Source organism: Macaca thibetana, chromosome 4 (genome assembly GCF_024542745.1).
Source record: "Macaca thibetana thibetana isolate TM-01 chromosome 4, ASM2454274v1, whole genome shotgun sequence".
Taxonomy (NCBI): Eukaryota; Metazoa; Chordata; class Mammalia; order Primates; family Cercopithecidae; genus Macaca; species Macaca thibetana.
In genome coordinates, this window is record NC_065581.1 from 114,664,493 (window position 1) to 114,687,387 (window position 22,895).

The following is a 22,895-nucleotide window of genomic DNA, read 5'->3' on the forward strand; positions in this document are numbered from 1 at the left end:
TACATGTCTACATATTGAAATTTTCCCTTGCTGTCAAATGTATTACAGTATTTCCCTCAATCATTAATTATTATTATTGAGATGAGGGTCTCTCTCTTGTCAACCAGGCTGGAGTGCAGTAGCACAATCATGGCTCGCTGCAGCCTCAAATTCCTGGACTCAGACAATCCTTCTGCCTTGGCCTCCCTTGTAGCTAGGACTACAGGAACATGCCACCACACCCAGCTAATTTTTAAAATTTTTTTGTAGAGACAGAATCTTGCTTTGTTGCCCAGGCTGGTCTCAAACTCCTGGCTTCAAGCGATATTCCTGCCTCGGCCTCCCAAAGTGTTGAGATTACATACGTGTGAGCCACCACACACAGCCAATTTTTCCTCTTTAATTTTTGCTTATAACATTTTTTTCTCTGCAAAAATCCTAGATATGTAAGTTTCAAAATGTATCATTTTTTTTTAATGGCTTCTGTGTTTTCTATCATGTTTCAAAAAGACATTTCTATTCAATGTTTATGTCTGCTTTTTTCTTCTAGTATAATTATCAGTTCACTATAAATACAAATAGAATTTATTTCAGTATTAAGTTTAAATAAGAGCTTCTCCAACCCCAAATACTTGCAGAGAATCAGAAAAGTTACTGTTCTGGCCAGGCGCAGTGGCTCACGCCTATAGTCCCAGCACTTTGGGAGGCAAAGGCGAGTGGATCACCAGAGGTCAGGAGTTCAAAACCAGCCGGGCCAACATGGTGAAACCCCATCTCTCCTAAAAATACAAAAAATTAGCTGAGTGTGGTGGCAGGCACCTGTAATCCTAGCTACTTGGGAGCCTGAGGCAGGAGAATCACTTGAATCCAGGAGGCGGAGGTTGCAGCAAGCCAAGATCACGCCACTGCACACGAGCCTGGGCGACTGTGTGAGACTCCAGCTCAAAAAAAAAAAAAAAAAAAAAAAGAAAAAGAAAAAGAAAAGAACAGCTATTGTTCTTTCCTACAAAATAAAACAAGAGCACTCATTCAAATACTGACATTTAAACCTCCCAAAAGGTTGGGCACAGTGGCTCATGCCTGTAATCCTAGCACTTTGGGAGGCTGAGGTGGGAGGACTGCTTGAGCCCAGGAGTCAAGGCTGCAGTGAGCTGTGATGATCATACCACTGCATTCCAGCCTGGGAAACAAAGTAAGAACTGGTCTCAAAAAAATAAAATAAAATAAAATAAAACCCAAGAAAATTCCCAACAAATTAAAACTGCTAGATCACTCAAACTAAGTCCTTCTCAAAGAGCTATGCAGCTTAATGGCTCTTATACTTAAACATTCCCTAATGAATTTTCCACATAAAATGTGAAATATTCAACTTGAGATTTCTATAAAATGTCCATTATACTATTTAAAATATTATCTCCTTTAATTAACTCTCTACTAACCAACCTTTTATGTTCAATTTTTACATGTCACAGATACTGACAACCACCAAAAACTTTAATATGCCGGTTTCTACCTTATAAAGCTCCTTCTACAGACCCTCTATTAAGAATAAGACATTCAAAAAAGAAAATGACGTTCATTACCAATCCACACAACTCATAGATGATAAATTGATATAATTAAAAATTTAAAACTTTCTTTAAACCTTTTTTACTAAAGTAAATGATTATAGAGAAAAATATGATCCATTTGTAACCAAGTGAACAAACTTAACTTACCATGTGTGGAGCACTGATTGTTGCTTGGAAACCTGCAAAACAAGAAGAGAACTACTGATACAGTCAGCTGCAAAAATATACTATTTCACATAATTTCTTTTCTACCATCCATATGTTATTTTTCACAATAATTCTTTTTTAGCTTTTATGATCTCAAGAAAATAAAACTTACATCTATTAGAGTACTGCCACCCAGCAGTTAAAACTAGAAAATATAATCATGCCGAAGGGTAATGTGCTCATGTAGTAAAACAGTCCCTCTCAAGTACGGCAGCTAAAAATTTCTTCTGTACAGTCAGCTAAGAAAGGAAGAATTTCAGTAAGTTGAGAGTTGATATATTTTTGGCTTGTTTTTCCTTCAGATTGTTTTTTAAAAATAAGCTTTCATGTGTAATAGGTATACAAAGTCTGTGCAAAATGAAATTGCTTCATATTTCTGTCAAAATAAAACTAGAATAACTGAAAAAGTAGCTTAAAAGACCAATAAACTACTTCATTTTATTCTTTATCTTATCATCTAATGTTAATTCACACAATCTTTTCATAGTTCTTAACTTTTAGTTTCTTTTCCTCTGGTGTTGCTTTCTCAAAACTTATTTACCTGCTTCTTTCTGCCTCTGAAGCAAGTTTCACTGAGCGGTGGTAGCAGGTGCCTTCGGGGTTCAGAAGCTCCCCAGGATCTTCTCTGCTGACTGTTATAGTGCTTCAAAAGAAGATAGCATGGCATCCGACTGACACAATCCTGAGGCACTTCTAAGCCTCAAAGGCGCCCACTGCCAAGGCTCAGCAGTTCAGCAAAACCTGCTTCAGGAGAAGCAGTTAAATACAGGACTTTCTAAAAACAAACACAAGCCAAAAAAGCAGGGCAAATAAAGCAGATAAGTCAGTAATAACTTAAGCACACTTACTGATTTAAATATTGATTTAAAAAATTAATCCTAACCTGAAAACTAATCTCTAGTCAACACGAAGGCCCCTCAAGAAAACTCAGAACTCAGCTAATACTTTAAGTTTTCATTAAAAGTTGTTTTTGTTTTACAGCGGGTGTGGTGGCTCATGCCTGTAATCTTAGAGCTTTGGGAGGCCAAGGTGGGTGGATTGCCCGAGTTCAGGAGTTCCGAGACCAGCCTGGGCAACATGCTGAAACCTCGTCTCTACTAAAATACAAAAAATTAGCCGGGTGTGATGGCACGCGCCTGTAATCCCAGCTACTCAGGAGGTTGAGGCAGGAGAATTGCTTGAACCCAGGAGGCGGAGGCTGCAGTGAGCTGAGATTGCGCCACTGCACTCCAGCCTGGGTGACAGAGTGAGACTCCATCTCCAGAAAAAAAAGGTTTTTTTCACTAAAATATTTTATTTCAAAAAATGTTTTTAATTCTTTATACTATGTATACATTGTTTGAGAAAACAGAAAACAGAAAAACATACATAATTTTATTAAAATAGGCACGTTTGGGATTATGAAACTTGCTGAGTCATAAAATTCAAATTAAGAAGGTAATAATAGATAAATATCTGTGTCCCAGGCTTTTTCTACTTACCAAAATCATAAAAGTAAATGATGAAAAATGTGATGTTTTCAGAAATCTAAAGCTTACCTATTGATTGTGGAGAATCCATGTAAGGGTTACATTTTGCATAGTGAGAGCGGTCTGTAGCTAGCATCACTTCAAATACTTTATCTGTCTTGATGATTCCGTTTTCTGAAACAAATGAGGCAAATATTTTCAGAAGAGAGAGACACGATCAGACGTATTTTAGAATGATTACACCAGTTATGCTGTAGAGACTGAACTGGAAGAGAGAATGATTGGAAGTTGTTGCAATGGACTAGGTAACAGCAACCTGGTTTCTCTTTTTTTTTTTTTGAGACAGAATCTGGCTCTGTCCCCCAGGCTGGAGTGCAGTGGCTCCATCTTGGCTCACTGCAGGCTCCACCTCCTGGGTTCCCGCCATTCTCCTGCCTCAGTCTCCCCAGTATCTGGGACTACAGGCACTCGCCACCACGCCCAGCTAATTTTTTGTATTTTCAGTAGGGATGGGGTTTCACTGTGTTAGCCAGGCTGGCCTTCATCTCCTGACCTCATGATCCACCCACCTCAGCCTCCCAAAGCTGTACTACAGGCGTGAGCCACAGCGCCGGGCCCAACCTAGTCTTCAGCAACAGCAAGGACACAGAAAAGTAGGATAATGAGTTATATTTGGTAGGTAATATATACCTGACTGACTGGATTTGGGGGTGGGAGTGGGGGTAATCGTTGAGATGCTGATGCCATTTACCGATTTAAGAAATCCTGTAGAAGGATCAAAGTTAAGGGGTAAAAAGGTAAGTTATCTATTCAGTTAGCGGCTTCAGATCATACAACTGGAGATACTCTGTAGTCAGCTGGACACATGGATCTGGAGCTCAGGAAAGAGATCTAGAATAGATATTAAGATTTCTATTTATTATGGATGGCAACTGAAACAACCAAAGTGAATTCAAAGTGGCCAGAGAATAAATAGAGAAGACAAACAAAGCCAACATCTAAAAGATACGCAAAGGAAACAGAGTCATCAAAGATGAGGAGCAGTTACAGAGGCAGGATGAAGATACGACCATACTGTTGTAGAGCCAGGAGAAGTGAATTTCTCAAGAAGGAAAGCAGGATCAATAAAATATATTTGCCTTCCCCAACAATTAGTTATTTGAGTTTAAGGCCGGATGCAGCGGCCCACGCCTGTAATCTCAAAGCTTGGGGAGGCCAGTGAGGGAGGATAGCTTGAGCCCAGGGGCTTGAGACGAGGCAAGGCAACATAGTAAAGCCTCGTCTCTACAAAAAAAAAAAAAAATTTAATCAGCTGGGCATCATGGCACAAGTGTGTTGTCATAAATACTCAGGAGGCTGAGGTGGGAGAATTAATTGAACCCAGGAGTTTGAGGTTATAGTGAGGTATGATCATACCACTGCACTCCAGCCTGGGTGAGAAAGCATGACCCTGTCTCAAGGCTGGGCACGGTAGCTCACAACTGTAATTCCAGCACTTTGGGAGGCCCAGGCGGGCAAATCACTTAAGGTTAGGAGTTTGAGACCAGCCTGTCCAACATGGTGAAACCCCATCTCTAATAAAAATACAAAAATTAGCCAGGTGTGGTGGCGCACACCTGTAATCCCAGCTACTCAGGAGGCTGAGACAGGAGAATTGCTTGAACCCGGAGGCAGAGGTTGCAGTGAGCCAAGATCGTGCCACTGAATTCCAGCCTGAGCGAGAGAGTAAGACTCTGTGTCAAAAAAAAAAAAAAAAAAGAATCATGCACAAATATGTGCTAACTCCCGTTTTCCTCCCCACTACCAATATCATCATCCATTAAAGAAGGTGCAGGGCGCTATACTAACAGGAGGGGGTACACATGAACTCTGTCCACAAAATGCCTAAAAGTAGGAAAAAGAAAAAAAAAATTCAAACCAACGCCATTCAAAACTAATATAAAAAGAAAACTAAATGCAAATAAATACATTTCTGCTGATTAAACGAAACCTGTATTTAAAACTATATTCTAAGAAAATGTGCCAGGAAGTAAACATATTACCAGGAAAAACTAACTTCAAAATACATTCTAATGAAAATATTAGATTTTAAAGCAAAGGAAAAAAATTCTCAGAACATCAAGGCAAAAATAATTAGCTGGGCCGGCACAGTGGCTAACGTCTGTAATCCTAGCACTTTGGGAGGCTGAGGCGGGCGGATCACTTGAGGTCAGGAGTTCAAGACCAGCATGGCCAACGTGGCGAAACCCCATCTCTACTAAAAATACAAAAATTAGCTGGGCATGGTGGCACATGCCTGTAATCCCAGTTCCTAAGGAGGCCGAAGCACAAGAATTGCTTGAACCCAGGAGGAAAAGGCTGCAGTGAGCCGAAATCGCACCACTGCACTCAAGCATAAGCAACAGAGCAATGCTCTGTCTTTAAAAAAATTAAAAAAGAAAAAAAAAATTATCTGAGCATGGTGGTACATCTCTGTGATCCCAGCTACTCAGAGGCTAAGGTGGGAGGATCGTTCGAGCCTGGGAGGCGGAGGTTGTAGTGAGTCAAGATCATGCCACTGCACTCTAGCCTGAGTGACAGGGTGAGACTCCATCTCAAAAAAAAAAAAAAAAAAAAAAAAATCAAGACAAATAGATCGAATTACCTATTATAATAATAATTTTAAAAATTAGAGGCCAGGCACGGTGGCTCATGCTTGTAATCTGAGCACTTTGGGAGGTCAAGGCCAAAGGATTGCTTAAGCCTAGGAGCTCAAGACCAGCCTGGGCAACATAGGGAGACCCCATTTCTTTAAAAAAATTCGAAAACTAGCCAGTGTGGTGCCATGTGCCTGTGGTTCCAGCTACCTGGAGGTTGAGGTGGCATGATCACTTGAGCTCAGTAAGTTGAGGCTACAGTGAGCCGTGATCATGTCACTGTACTCCAGCCTGGGCAACAGAGTAAGACCCTGTCTCAAAACACAGACAAACAGGTCGGGTGTGGTGGCTCATGCCTGTAATCCCAGCACTTTGGGAGGCCAAGGTGGGTGGATTACCTGACGTCAGGAGTTCAAGACCAGCCTGGCCAACATGGCGAAACCCTGTCTCTACTAAAAATACAAACATTAGCCGGGTGTGGTGGTGTGCACCTGTAATCCCAGCTACTCAGAAGGCTGAGACAGGAGAATCGCTTGAACCTGGGAGGCGGAGGTCACAGTGAGCCAAGACTGCATCACTGCACTCCAGTCTGGGTGACAGAGCGAGACTTCATCTCAAAACAAACAAACGAACAAAAAATTAGGTCACCACAGGTTTCTTAAGAGCAACAAACAAGCCGGATGCAGTGTCTCAGGTCTGTAATCCCAGCAATTTAGAAGGCCAAGGTGGGTGGATCACTTGAGTCCAGGAGCTCGAGACCACCCTGGGCAACATGAAGAGACCCCACCTCTACAAAAAAACTTAAAAAATTAGCCGGATGTAGTGACGCATACCCGTAGACCCAGCTACTCAGGGGACTGAGGTGGGAGGATTGCTTGAGCCTGGGAGGTCAAGGATGCAGTATGCCCTGATCATGCCCTGCACTCCAGCCTGGGTGACAAGAGTGAGACCCTGTCTCAATAAATAAAAATAAAAATTAAGAGCAAGATTCAAAGCAAAGTAAGAATAAAGCAGCATTTTCAAGAAATTCAAGGAAAGAAAGTGCAAGTCAACCATAAAAAGAAGTGAACGGCTAGGTGCGGTGACTCATGCTTATAATCCCAGCACTGTGGGAGGCCAAGGTAGGAGGATCACTTGAGCCCAAGAGTTGAAGACCAGCCTGAGCAACATAGTGGGAACCTGTCTCTACCAAAAAAAAAAAAAAAAAAGGAGCAAATTACTGATCTACCCAACATGAAAGAATCCCTTTTTTATCTTTTTTTCTGTTTTTTTTTTGAGACGGAGTCTAGCTCTGTCACCCAGGCTGGAGTGCAGTGACGTGATCTTGGCTCATGGCAACCTGCCTCCTGGGTTCAAGTGATTCTCCTGCCCCAGCCTCCCAAGTAGCTGGGATTACAAGTGCCTGCCACCACGCCCAGCTAAGTTTGGTATTTTTAGTAGAGACGGGGTTTCACTGTGTTGGCCGGGCTAGTCTTGAACTCCTGACCTCATGATCCACCTGCCTCAGCCTCCCAAAGTGCTAGGATTACAGGCGTGAGCCACCACACTTGGCTTGAATGAATCTCAAAAGCACTCATCTAAGTGAAAGAAACCAGGTGAGGAGACTACATATGATTCAATTTTTAACACATTCAAGAAAAGCCAAAACCATAGTGGTAGAAGGCCCATCTGTAGTTGCTAGGAGATAGGAGAAGGGAAGAGATTAATTGCAAAGAGACACGAGAAAACTTTTTGGGTGAAAGAAGCATTCTATTCCTGAGATCAGCAAACAACTGTAAAGATCCAAATAGTAAATATTTTAGGATTTACAAGCCATATCATCTCTGTTGCAACTACTAAACACTGCCACTGTGGTGCAAGAACAGCCAGAAACACTACATAAATGAAAGTGTGGCTGTGTTCCAATAAAAATTTATAAAACCAGGCAGCAGGCCAAATTTGGTCTGTGGCCTGTAGTTTGCTGACCCATGTTCTACATCATAATGAAATTGGTGGTTACACATTCTGTTTGTCACATTTTTCAAATTGTATTCTTATAACTGGTGAATTTTTATATAATTTATGCCTCAATAAAGCTGATTTTTTAAAGTGTAAGCCAAGGATTTTATACCCAGCCAAGCTGTCCTTCAAATATCAAGGCTATAGGAAGGAAAAAAACCATTTTGAATATGCAGGAACTCAGAGAATGCTGCACACACAAGCCCTTTCTGAGGAATCTTCTAGAGGATGTGTTTCATCTAACCAAGAGATAACCAGGGATATGTTGGCAAAGGACACATATGCAATTGTATAGCAAAGGCAAAAATAAGGATAGGAACATGGGTGAAATAATAGCACTTAAATGTTGTATGCTCTGACAAAGTAGAAAGAATACAACTAAAAACAATGGGAGGAGGAAAAAAGGGAAAGTCGAATTAGATCACTGATTGTTGTACAGGTAGTAGAAGGAATCAAAGGATATCATTTCATACTGATAAACCAGATAGTAAAAAAAATTTTTTTGAACCCGGGAGGCAGAGCTTGCAGTGAGCCAAGATGGCGCCACAGTACTTCAACCTAGGCAACAGAGCGAGACTCTCTCAAAAAATAAAAAATAAATAAATAAAAATTTTAAAAATGCTTTCAATGTTTTAGTCTAATGACCTTTTTGGGTAGCTTGCCTACGCTTCTTTGTGTAGAAATAATGTTTTCTATTTGGGTAATTTATCCAGAATTTATATTTTAAAATGGAAAGACCATATGAGTTTGTCTTTTCCAGTTTATCACTATTTACGTTGTTTTCTCTATTTGATGTGCCTTTTTTGCTGATTTTAAAAAATATTCATTGTTACTTGGAAAGTCTGTATTTATACCTTTAATAGTGTCGTTAATTGACCTTAAATTTTTTTTTTTGCTGAGCATGATGGCTCACACCTGTAATATGAGCACTTTGGGAGGACGAGGCAGATGGATCACCTGAGGTCAGGAGTTTGAGACCAGCCTGACCAACATGGTGAAACTCTGTCTTTACTAAAAATACAATATTAGCCAGGCATGGCGGTGGGCGCCTGTAATCCCAGCTACTCAGGAGGCTGAGGCAGGAGAATCGCTTGAACCCGGGAGGTGGAGATTTCAGTGAGCCAAGATCACGCCACTGCACTCCAGCCTGGGCAACAAGAGTGAAACTCTGATCCACCCGCCTCGGCCTCCCAAAGTGCTGGGATTACAGGCGTGAGCCACGGCACCCAGCCCCATTTTTTTATTTTTAGAGTCATGCTCTGGCTTTGTTGCCTAGGCTGGAGTGCAGTGGCACCATCATAGCTTACTATAACCTCAGCCTCCTGAGTTCCAGTGCTCTTCCTGCCTTAGCCACCGCAACACCTAGGCTTACATGTGCATGCCACCACACTTGGCACACTTGGCTAATTTTTAAAAGTTTTTTTTTTTAGAGAGTGGGTCTTGCAATGTTGCCCAGGCTGGTCTCAAATTCCTGGCCTCAAGTGATCCTCCCATCTCAGCTTAGATTACAGGCATGAGCCCCTGTCCCTAGCCTGAAAGCATTTTTTTTTTTTTAAGTTTTAAAAGCAGAGTAATAATAGCAGTGATATTTGCTGAATGTTTACTATGTGAAAGATACAGTTCTAATAAACAGAATCTTAGGTTGTCTCAAGCCTATAAAGTAGGCACTATTATTATTTCATTTGACAGATCATAACATTGAGGTTAGAAAGACTAGTTATGTAGTCCAAGATAACAGAGCAAATAAGAGGTAGGGTTATTCAAATTAAGATGTTAGATTTCCACGATCACTTCACTATACTGCTACTAACATATTCAAATAAGGCCGGGCGCGGTGGCTCAAGCCTGTAATCCCAGCACTTTGGGAGGCCGAGACGGGCGGATCACGAGGTCAGGAGATCGAGACCATCCTGGCTAACACCGTGAAACCCCATCTCTACTAAAAATACAAAAAACTAGCCGGGCGAGGTGGCGGGCGCCTGTAGTCCCAGCTACTCCGGAGGCTGAGGCAGGAGAATGGCCTAAACCCGGGAGGCGGAGCTTGCAGTGAGCTGAGATCCGGCCACTGCACTCCAGCCCGGGCTACACAGCAAGACTCCGTCTCAAAAAAAAAAAAAAAAAAAAAAAAAAATATTCAAATAGCCTAGTGAGTTCTACTATTTCATTTCCCAAAATAATTGAGTGGTTCATTTCCCTGAAATTAATTCAAATTCCAGAGGGTGATTCATAGACTCTCAAGGTCACAAGAGGTTTTAGGAGCCATCAAGTCTAACTTCATAAATTGGTACCATATTCTCTTCTAAAAGAGTTCCATTATTGTGGTTCTTACTAGTTCATTCAGACCATTCCGATTATTAGACAATTTCTCTGTATTAAGATGAATCTCCCTTTTTATAATTCACTCACATGAAACTCTTAGTGTTATTCTCTGAAGCCACAAAGAATATATTGAATTTCTATCTGGTCAACTATTTTTTACATAAAGATAAATCATGACTACCTCAAGCCTTATTTTTTTCGGATTAGGCAGCTTCACTCAACACTGCCAAATATTCATCAATGTTTGAAACCATCATCATATTCACTGTATTCATTCCTCTCTAGATGGACACTTAAGTGTGATATCTTAAAGATTGTACTTGAGGTACATTCTAAAAATCAAAGTAAATTAAAGAAATCATTTCCTTCAAGCTCGATAAGATACTTCTATCAAATTTATGTGAGCTTCTTTGGCTCTATAGATATGAAGGCATATGGAATTTACCAAAACTTGGAATTGTTATTAATAGCATGCCATCAGTCATTTATTAAAAAGCGGAACCCATCAAGGCTCAGAATAAAACTTTTTTAGGCATTACTGGGTGGTTTCCAAAAATTTTCACAACTTTCTTATTATTTATTTTTGCCCAGGATCCCATGTTTTAAAAGATGCTTAAACCAAACTATTATATATTTACTAAGTTATTAAATAATTTTTCTATCACTGGTAATCTATGATATATACAACTGCCAGCGCCCTAAAATATTTCTAACAAACAGAAAAGTAATTTGATGTTTTAGTTTGCATGCACAGGCTAGTTAGGGGTAAACGTGCAATTACCATTAGGCTTTTTTGAAATAGAGAACAACTTGAGAGCCACCCATACCCAATCTGCTTGCCATCATAGGGTCTAAAGACCCTAATTAAATGATTATAATAATGGCTAATGTTGGTCCAAATATGCAATGATTCAAGTGAAAACAGGATTCAAAAAGGATAATGCAATAGAATCCAAGCTCTCAGCCAAATAATAAAAACCTTGAAAAAATTAGGGTCATGTTAAGAAAAATGTTTCTTTTCCCAAATTGAAGCATGGGTGAAAACAGGCACAGAGGATAAATCAAATTCCAGGAAAAACACAAAAACACTATACAAGAGTTATGATTTACATATGAGGAAAACTAAAATGTGGCAAGATTTCAAGCAACTAATGGAGCGGTAAAAAAAAAAAAAAAGGAAAAACATTCTTCAATAGTAGAAAGGCCTTCAATAGTATAAAGTCTTTTTATAGTAGAAAGTCTTCAATAGTAGAAAAGCCTGTAATACAGGGAACAAAGGGCAGGGAATAAACTCAATACACTACATAGTTCAGCAAAGTATGGATATAGTCATAAATATTAATGATGGCTACTGACTTTCAACTTTTGAAATCAACAATTAAGTGCATAAGATTTATTTACTGCTCAAAACAAAATGTAAATGTTATCAACTCTGAAAATGTAAAAGAACTGTCTATCAATTAGGAAATGAGAGCGGGAACTCCCTAATACCCTTTCTCACCAAGTAGATGGGTTAAGAGGTAGTGTCAGTTTATAAATTATGGAACAAGAAATAGAGGTTAAAGTCTATTACTCAAAGTTACAAAGGTAACCACAAAAGAGGAACCAAAAACTATAACTATATGAAGGAAGGGGACAGGTTTGTATTGTGTAAATACTCATCCATCTTGGCAGGAGGTCAGCAGATGACATCTAAAGTAGATAAAACACGAAACATCAATTTAAGCATATGATTTAAAGATATGAAGGCAATCACAAGAACCAAAAACAGTTAAAAGTGGTGCACTCTAAGCAATGAGTTGGGGAATGGGGAAGAATGTTGTTTTTCATTATAAGCTCATCTTATTCCGTATCTTTTAAATATGTACATATATTACTTGATTAAAAATTAATATTCTCAATTATCCTAACCTATCATAGATAGTATGTATGTGTGTATATATATGTATACACACACACACACACACACACACACACCCCACCCTTACAATTAGCAAGATACAGCAAGGACTCCTTTACTTTCATAGTGATAGAATTTTATTTTATGTATGTGTATGTGTGTGTGTGTATACATATATTTTGCGTTTTATCTACTTTAGACATCATCTGCTGACCTTCCGCCAAGATGGATGAGTATTTACACAATACAAACCTATCCCCTTCCTTCACAGTTATATCATAGTTTTATATATGTGTATATATACACACACACACACACAAAATTTTCTTTTTACCTGCATCCTCTATAATCCAGTATATAGCAATAGAATTATTTTGGGTGCATTCCCAATTAGTCTCCCTGTGATTATGTGAACCTTTACAATTAAGTTCTTGTCAATGGAACATATGTAAAAATTAGGGATACAACTTCCAGATCATGCTCTTTTTGTTTTTTGTTTGTTTGTTTGTTTTTTGAGACCGGAGTCTTGCTCTGTTGCCAGGCTGGAGTGCAATGGCACGATCTCGGCTCACTGCAACCTCCGACTCCCTGGTTCAAGCAATTGTCCTGCCTCAGCCTCCTGAGCAGCTGGGACTACAGGCATGCACCACCATGCCCAGATATTTTTTGTATTTTTAGTAGAGACAGGGTTTCACCATGTTGGCCAGGATGGTCTTGATCTCCTGACCTCATGATCCGCCCACCTCGGCCTCCGAAAGTGCTGGGATTACAGGCGTGAGCCACTGTGCCCAACCCAGATCATGCTCTTAAAAGGAATGGGTGTTTTCCTTTTTCTCCTGCTTACCTCCTCATTGGCTGGAAGAGGGAAATGGTGAAGGTAAACTATCTTTAACCTTGCAGATGAGGGAAAGAGCAGAGCAACAAGAGAGGAGTCTAGGTCCTCAGCGCCACAGAACCACCATATTAGCCTTGAACTGTTTGGATTGATATGGGAGAGAGAAACTTTTATTTTGTTTAAAGTATTGTTTGGTCTTTGTTATAGCAACTGAACAATGTACCCTCATGCACAAAGCATATGAAGAGGTAAATAAAACCAGCCTGAAGAACAGGACTGGAGTTGGAGCATGGGAGTAAGCTATGTCAGACTCTAAAAAGGCCTGGAAAGCTAAGCAAAAGGTGTTTACACCTGATACGGTAAGCATTAAGAAACCTAAGCAGCAAAGTGACAAAACAGAAATCGGTACACTAGGAAAATCAGTATAATGTGTAGAATGGATTGGATCTGAAGGGAGGGAAACTGAAAAGTATGACAACCAATCAGACACCAGGTATGTTACTCTTAAGTTTCAACTATGAACTTGGGCTGGGATGGTATCAATGAAAATATGGTGAAACGGAGGGTTTTGAAAGGCATTTGTAGGAACTGCTGAGTTAACTTGATGACAGTCTGAAAGAATCAGTGATTATTCTAAGATATACGATCTGGGGGAACAGAAAAATGCTGAAAACTCTGGCAGAAATGAAAAAATAAAGAGGGCCTGTGTTGGTATGAAGAACTGAAAATACAGGTAAGAAAATAGGCCTGGCGCGGTGGCTCACGCCTATAATCCCAACACTTTGGGAGGCCGAGGCGGGTGGATTACCTGAGGTCAGGAGTTTGAGACCAGCCTGGTCAACATGGTTAAACCCCGTCTCTACTAAAAATATAAAAATTAGCCAGATGTGGTGGCAGGTGCCCGTAATCTCTGCTACTCGGGAGGTTGAAACAGGAGAATCGCTTGAACAAGGGAGGCAGAGGTTGCAGTGAATTGCGATCCCGCTATTGCAGTCCAGCCTGGGCAACAAGAACAAAACTCCATCTCAAAAAAAAAAAAAGAAAGAAAGAAAGAAAGAAAATAAGCTGCAGATGGATTTCAAGTCATATAGAAACTTTCTAAGCTTGTTACAAGGTTACATCTCAATAAAAGAAATAATTACCTTATTACATTAGCTTATAAGACTTGGATAGCTGTTAATCACCTACCCTACATTTCTTCTCTGCTATCAACATGTCTGGAAAAACAGTAAGAAATTAATAAAACTTTCACCTTTTCCTTCCCATTCAGAATCATTAGGCATGACAGATGCTAAGTAGAAGCTGAGACACTCCCAAAGTACTTTCTGTACTGAAAAAGTCTAAGAGGAATTAGTTTTAAATTCACAATATGGCTGGGCACGGTGGCTCACGCCTGTAATCCCAGCATTTTGGGAGGCCGAGGCAGGCAGATCACGAGGTCAAGAGATTGAGACCATCCTGGCCAACTTGGTGAAACCCCGTCTCCACTAAAAATACAAAAACTAGCTGGGCATGGTGGCGCGTGCCTGTAATCCCAGCCATTCGGGAGGCTGAGGTAGGAGAATCACTTGAACCCGGGAGGCGAAGGTTGTGGTGAGCCAAGATGGCGCCACTGCACTCTAGCCTGGGCAACAAGAGCAAAGCTCTGTCTCAAAAACGAAAAAAAAAATGCACAATATAATTAAGGAAGAATTTTATGTGATGGCAAGTTATGGTAAAGCATATTCTCTAAGTACCAGAGATTATTTAAAATATGTACTTTTCTCTGCCAACCAATGGGGGAAAAAAATGGTTCTCTCACTATACCTTAATAACTTTTAATTTACATAGTATTTAGATGATGCCTTTACATCACTAACAAACTACAATGTTATACAAAACTTAAAATGCAGGTAACATTAGAAGTTAAACTTCTGTAGCTGGCTACTAAAACACATACACTCCACAAGTAATTTCATGCAATCCATACCCTATTTAAAAAAAAAAAAATTGGGCCAGGCGCAGTGGCCTGTAATCCCAGCACTTTTGTGAGGCCGAGGCGGGCAGATCACAAAGTCAGGAGTTTGAGACCAGCCTGGCCAACATGGTGAAACCCCCTGTCTACTAAAGATACAAAAATTAGCCAGGTGTGGTGGGGCACATGCCTGTGATCCTAGCTACTCAGGAGGCTGAGGTAGGAGAATTGCTTGAACCGGGGAGGCAGAGGTTGCAGTGAGCTGAGATTGTACCATTGCACTCCAGCCTGGGCAACACAGCAAGACTCTGTCTCAGGAAAAAAAAAAAAAAAGACAGAAAAAAAAAAATTGGTCGGCCGGGCGCGGTGGCTCAAGCCTGTAATCCCAGCATTTTGGGAGGCCGAGACGGGCGGATCACGAGGTCAGGAGATCGAGACCATCCTGGCTAACACGGTGAAACCCCGTCTCTACTAAAAAATACAAAAAACTAGCCGGGCAAGGTGGCGGCGCCTATAGTCCCAGCTACTCGGGAGGCTGAGACAGGAGAATGGCAGGAACCCGGGAGGCGCGGAGCTTGCAGTGAGCTGAGATCCGGCCACTGCACTCCAGCCTGGGCGACACAGCGAGACTCCGTCTCAAAAAAAAAAAAAAAAAAAAAAAAATATTGGTCGGGCGCAGTGGCTCATTCCTGTAATCCTAGCACTTTGGGAGGCCAAGTCGGGCAGATCACTTGAGGTCAGGAGTTCGAGGCCATCCTGGCCAACATGGTGACACCCCATCTCTACAAAAAGTACAGAAATTAGCTGGGTATGGTGGCACATGCCTGTAGTCCCAGCTACTTGGGAGGCTAAGGCATCACTTGAACCAGAGAGGCGGAGGTTGCAGTGAGCCGAGATCACGCCACTGCACACCAGCTTGGGCAACAGAGTGAGACTCTGTCTCAAAAAATAATATAAAACATTTTTTAAAATCATAAAATATAGGTACAAAGGACCACTGGGCGGGGGGGGGGAAATCACAGAATCTTGGATTTGGAAGGGTTCTTAGAGATCCAGCGTACATTCAAATCTGATGACAAAATCCCTTCTACAAGATCCCTTACAGTGAAATGGTCAACCATTCTTTGCTTCAACATATTCGGTGACAGAAAACACTTTTTCAAAGCCAACTCTTTGATTGTTAGGATAGCCTTCTGAATACTTACTTATAATGAGCCAAAATCTGCCTCCCATTTGTCCTGGCTTGACCCTCTACTACATGACATTTCTTCACATTTAAACACCACTGCTCCATAAAGCCTTTGCTAAACCAAACCACCTCAATCCCTTCAAAGCACCATGTAAGATGCTGATCCTCTTGTTATCTTCATCGCCCTTATCCGATAATCTTTAGTTTTACACTGCCACCCTGAAAGCATTTAACCAAAGCTAAATATAGTATTAATAAAAATATTTTTGTAACAGCACAATTGAATCTTTCCCCTCCTACAGCCTAAGATCTTATTAACTAGAATGTAATACAGCCAAGCATCAAGATCTACTGCAATCCAAAAGCACCTTCAGTGATGGCAGATCTGTTCTCTATCTGCACTGTCCAACAGGGTGGTCACTAACTCCATGTGGCTACTGAGCTCTTGAAATGTGGCTAGTATGACTAAAGATAAAAATTTTTAATTTTATTTATTTATTTAATTATTTGAGACAGTTTCACTCTTTCACCCAGGCTGGAGTGCAATGGAGTGATCTCGGGTCACTGCAACCTCCGTCCCCTGGGTTCAAGCGATTCTCCTGCCTCAGCCTCCGAGTAGCTGGGATTATAGACTCCTGCCACCATGCCCAGCTAATTTTTGTATTTTTAGTAGAGATGGGGTTTCGCCTTGTTGGCCAGGCTGATCTCATACTCCTGACCTCAGGTGATCCACCCACCTTAGCCTCCCAAAGTGCTAGGATTATAGGCATGAGCCACCACACCCAGCCAATTTTATTTATTTTTATATAATTTAAATTTAAACATACACACAGGATTTTAAGTTTACTTACTAGTACCTATCCATAAGACTGGCTTAAAATAAGTCAAAATGAGAAGGTATATTCTGGACTCCAAGGCCCCAATTTCTTAGGATTTTACTAGCTGGTTTTATTTTTCCCATGTACATACAAAAGTAATGGAATATTAAGACTAAATGCTGGGTGGTCGCAGTGGCTCATGCTTGTAATCCCAGCATTATTGGAGACGGAGGCGGGTGGATCATTTGAGCCCAGGGGTTCTAGAGCAGCCTAGGCAACGTGGTGAAACCCCATCTCTACCAAAAAAAAAAAAAAAAAAAAATAGCCAGGCATGGTGGTGTGCACTTGTAGTCCCAGTTACTCAGGAGGCTGAGGTGGGGGGATCGCTTGAACCCGGGAAACAAAGGTTGCAGTGAGCCAAGATCACGCCACTGCAGCTGGAGGTTTGGGCGACAGAGAGAGGCTCTGTCTCAAAAAAAAAAAAAAAAAAAGGAAACAATAAGTGCTCTTTTCTAGTAGCAACACCTACTAGTGGCTAAGAACTGGTGCTGTAGATAGAATTAGAAAATAATTTCCTTATTTACAAAAGTAAATGCTTTTAGGATATAAAAACTACAAATCATCATAATTCTTGCATATTCAAATGCCTACTAAAGATCTTGACTTAAATGTCTTATAAGAAAAGCATTCCTCAAAATAATCTCCTGATCTCTCACAGTCCCCTCCTCACAGAATAAACGTGGCTGCTCACTCACTCACCATTTTCAATTTAGAATATGGCAAATCATTCCAGTTGCCAAGACCTAAAACCCTGGTGCTGGATCCTTGCCTCCAATCTTTCTCCCACACCCTAAATCCAAATCTGGAATTCGCTATTTCTTCTGCCTGGAATGCTTATCCCAAGTCTACCTGCATGATCTGTGTCTACTCCTCTAGCAAGTCTTTGGTCAAATGATACCTTACTGAGGCCTTCTCTACAACTATAAACCTACTGCCCTACACACTCTGTCCTCCCTCCCTACTTTATCACTTATCATGTGACATACTATACTTGGCTGCTCCCACTAGAAGCTACAAGAGGGAGTGGATGTTTGTTTTGTTCACTGCTGTATCCTCAGTGCCTGTCATATAGAAAGCACTCAAATATCAGCTGACTGAATGACAAATTCTATAAACATTATATATATAAAGTGACAAAGTCAAGAATGCAAAAGAAACATAAGTAGAAATAATTGACGTATTAGGGGAATGGACTGAATTATTTTTACAAATAAAAATAGATAAAAGAACTTAATTGCTTTCAGTGGTCAGTACAGTAGTTTCCCTTTATCCACAGGGAATACAGTCCAAGACCCTTAATAGATACCTGAAACCATATACAGTACCAAAGCCCATATAGCCCATACAGATGCTCAACATTTTTTTGTAATTATTATTATTTTTGGAGACACCACCCAGGCTTGAGTGCAGTGACATGATCGTGGCTTACTGTACCCTCAACCTCTCGGGCTCAAGTGATCCTCCCATCTCAGCCTCCCATGTAGCTGAGACTATAGGCATGCACCACAACGCCCAGCTACTTTTGTTTATTTTTTGTAGAGAAAATGACAAATGCTATTCTCACTATGTTGCCTAGGCTGGTCTCGAACTCCTGGATTGAAGCGATCCTCCTGCCTCAGACTCCCAAAGTTCTGAGATTACAGGTGTGAGCCACCGCACTCAGCCCTCCTTAACTTATAACAGGTTTATGTCCCTTATGACAGGTTTACATCCAGTAAAGTAAAAAACTTGTAAGTCAAACCACTGTTAAGTCAGGGACCATCTGTATGTTGTTTGCTTCCTATATATAACATACCTATAATAAAGTTTAGTTTATAAATTAGGCACAATTAAGAAATTAACAAAAATAATGAATAATAAAATAGAACAAGTATAATTACATGCCAGCACCATTATTCTTGCACTTTGGGTCCATTATTAAGTAAAATAAGGATTTTTTGGACACAAGCCCTGTGATACTGTGACAGTCACTGCTAACCAAATAGGCTACTAAGTGACAAACGGGCAGGTAGTGTAGACAGCATGGATATGCTGAACAAAGGGATGATTCATGTCACGGGCAGGATGAAGTGGGACATCCAGAGAGTTCCTCATGCTACTCAGAATGGCACACAATTTAAAACTCATGAATTGCTTATTTCAGGAATTTTCCATTTAATATTTTCAGACCTCAATTGACTTGGGGTAACTGAAACTTCAGAAAGCAAAACCATGGCATAAGGGAGGGACTACTGTATAGCATTTAAAGCCTATCCATTAAGTTAACTTCCCACAAACCCTCTGGTTTAAATACCTCTGCTCCAGAACATCACCTCAACTACTCTGGGTATCTTCCTAAATTTTACCATGGCTTGAAATTATCTCAATACCAGTAGGAAGTTAACTTTAATATAAACATTATTTAAATAGTCACATTCCCTGGATTAAGCAGGCTCATAGTTGTTTTAAATTAAGCTAATTTGTTTCATGAGCACATTACCAGTCCATAATCATAAAATAATTGTATTTTTCATTTCTAGAGACCTGTGCTGTCCAATATGGTAACTACTAGATACATGTGATTATTTCATTAAGTTAATTTTAAAAAAGAATCGAATTTCAGTTCTTCAGTTGTCCACATTTCAAATGTTAAATGCCACACGGAGTTAGTAGCTACCACACTGGACAATATAGAGAACATCACCAAGCACTCTATAGGGTAAGACTGCTATCGGCTTTTTCTAAAACATTATTCTAAAGCATAACACTGATTTAGCTGAAATGCTGGCAGAAGTCAACCTTATAATTTTCAATTCTACATGTTACTGGTTCTGAAAATGTAGTCCCTGGACCAGCACTGGCACCATTTACAAATCTGTTAGAAATACAAATTCTCAAGCTCCAACAATCTGTGTTTTGACAAGCTCTCCAGGTGATCCAGGAGATTTTGAAACATGCTCAAGTTTTAGTCACTGTTCTAAGTTACTTAAGAGCAGTTATGATATAAGCCATGACATAAGAAATCTACCATTACAATCTGAAATATTCTATAAATGATGCATCAACTATGAAATCATACAACCATATTGCTGTTATGATGGATTCTAATACAAAAGGAAAACAAAATATTCTTAACAAATTATATTAAGCTTCACTTCTTAAAAATAAACAAAACAACAACAAAAAAAAAAACCATTGGCCAGGCACAGTGGCTCACACCTTTAATCCCAGCACTTTGGGAGGCTGAGGCAGGCGAATCATCTAAGGTTGGGAGTTCAAGACCAGCCTGACCAACATGGAGAAACCTCATCTCTACTAAAAATGCAAAATTAGCTGGGCGTGGTGGCACATGCCTGTAATCCCAGCTACTTGGGAGGCTGAGGCGGGACAACAGCTTGAACCCGGGAGGTGGAGGTTGTGGTGAGCCGAGATCGCACCATTGCACTCCAGCCTGGGCAACAAGAGCGAAACTGTCTCAAAAAAAAAAAAAAAAAAAAAAAATTAAAACTGTAATTTCCTTCCTCTTCTAGTAAGCAGTCCCCTTTTCATTTCAACATCAACATAATCACATTTTTATATTTTTCTAAGATTTCAATTAAAAACCTTTAACTTAGACAGAATATACACAGTAGAATAATGAGGAAGGAAGGCAGTATTTTCAAATTTTATATCAATTGCAATTTTCACATGAGCAAATATTACTTTTATAATAAGCTAACAAAAAGAAATCTATTAGCTAGAATTACCTCAGCAAGAAGTTGAAACTAAAGTTGCACAAGTGTTACAAAAGAAGCTAAACAACTATACTACTCTAAATTCCTCTTAACAATCATAAATCTAGTATTAAACTATTTGCAAAATCAACATCTATGTATGCTAAATATTCCTTATTAAATTTTCTGACAGAAAAACATTCTTAGAAATTTCAGCTAAGAACAGTAATGTAATACATTAAAGTGATTATAAAACCACTGGGAAAAGATCTATCTAGTCTTGGCTTACCACAAATTTGGCCCAAAAAGGAGAGACTTTAAGAGCCTGATTGATTACAAATTTCTGCCACAGCCAAGTGCCTACTATGATAATCTACTGTTGGAAAATTACTTAATCACAATTTGTGTACAAAATGTTCCAGGTACATATACTGCAATAGGAGGCACTGAGATCATGTTAAGGGATTTCATAAAAATATTTACAACATATTAAGCTTATGTGCCATCCACGAGAACCCAAATCATACTTCATACTACTGTTGTACCACATAAATGTCCATTTCCAATCAAGCATCATTCCATAAAATGAACCTGACAATGCTTGACAAAACATTGACATCTAGGCTGGGCGCAGTGGCTCACGCCTGTAATTCAAACACTTTGACAGGCCGAAGCAGGCAGATCACCTTAGGTCAAGAGTTTGAGACCAGCCTGGCTAACACGGTGAAACCCTGTTTCTACTAAAAATACAAAAAATTAGCCGGGTGGTGGCGCGCACCTGTAATCCCAGCTACTCAGGAGGCTGAGGCAAAATAATTGCTTGAACCCAGGAGGCAGAGGTTGCAGTGAGCCAAGATTGCACCATTGCACTCCACTCCACTTGGGCAACAAGAGCAAAACTCCGTCTCAAAAAAAAAAAGTTAACATCTAAACATTCACCATGGCCAGATGTGGTGGCTCACCCCTGTAATCCCAAAATTTTGGGAGTCTGAGTCCAACAAATCGTTTGAGTCCAGGAGTTAAAGACCAGCCTGGGCAACATAGCAAGACCCCATCTCATAAACTATCAGAAAAAGAAAAAAACCTACAAAAATTGGCCTGGCATGGTGGCACCCCTGTACTCAGGAGGCTGCAGTGGGAAAATCGCTTGAGCACGAAAAGCAGGGGTTGCAGTGAGCCAAGCTCACGCCACTGCACTCCAACCTGGGTGACAGTGAAACCCTGTCAAAAAAAATAAACAAACATTCTCTGTTACCAAACACTAAAGAGTCAGTTTCCACATTAAGTATTGTCCCCCCACCAAAAAAAATTGAAAATGACTAATATATTAAATACTGGCCACGCACGGTGGCTCAGGCCTATAATCCCAGCACTTTGGGAGGCCAAGGTGGGCGGAACACGAGGTCAGGAGTTCGACACCAGCCTGGCCAACATAGTGAAACCCCTTCTCTACTAAAAATACAAAAATTAGCCAGGCGTGCTGGCAGGCGCCTGTAGTCCCAGCTACTCGGGAGGCTGAGACAGGACAATTGTTTGAACCTAGGAGGCGGAGGTTGCGTGACTAAAGACTGTGCCATTGCACTCCAGTCTGGGCTACAGACCGAGACTCCGTCTCAAAAAAGAAAAAAAAGTACCAACCATGTGCCAAACAGCACTCCTAATTTCTTTCAGCCACCTTGGTCTGTCTAGCACAGATTTAGGCATATAATGGACACTTAATGGGCATTTATGAAAAAAAGGGATGACTATTAAATCCTTAGAGAAGTTTAAAAAAAATTTTCTTTTTTTGAGATGGAGTTTCTGCCCTTGTTGCCCAGGCTGGAGTGCAGTGGTAAGATCTTGGCTCACACTGCAACCTCTGCCTCCCAGGTTCCAGCGATTCTCCTGCCTCAGCCTCTCAAGCAGCTGGGATTACCGGCAGGCACCACCACCTCCGGCTAATTTTTGTATTTTTAGTAGAGACAGGGTTTCATCATGTCGGCCTGGCTGGTCTCGAACTCCTGAACTCAGGTAATCCACCCGCCTTGGCCTCCCAAAGCGCTGGATTACAGGCATGCCAACGAGCCCAGCCAAAAAAAAATTTTAATGGTGCCAGCCCTTAAGGAAATTACAAATCGAGTTGGGAGATAAGACAAACACATGAAAAGCTAAGTAACACAGGACAATTAAAAATACCATGTGGCAAGATATGATTACTGCAAAGTTAGTAGCAAAGAGTGTTATAAATTCTGAACAGTGAGATTATTATAGACTGTGGCCCTTGTAGTC

At 40.5% G+C, this 22,895-nt stretch overlaps 1 protein-coding gene across 2 annotated transcripts in view; it reads right to left on the minus strand.

Moving 5' to 3' along the window:
- The window catches only part of PCMT1 (protein-L-isoaspartate (D-aspartate) O-methyltransferase), a 60,155-nt gene that overhangs the window by 36,133 nt on the left and 1,127 nt on the right, over positions 1–22,895 (minus strand). For both annotated transcript variants that reach the window (XM_050787178.1, XM_050787177.1), the window contains exons 2-3: positions 3,296–3,400; positions 1,698–1,729 (exon numbers count right to left, since the gene is read on the minus strand). In XM_050787178.1, the coding sequence (XP_050643135.1) occupies positions 1,698–1,729; positions 3,296–3,400 (137 nt within the window). The remainder of the gene's footprint in view (positions 1–1,697; positions 1,730–3,295; positions 3,401–22,895) is intronic.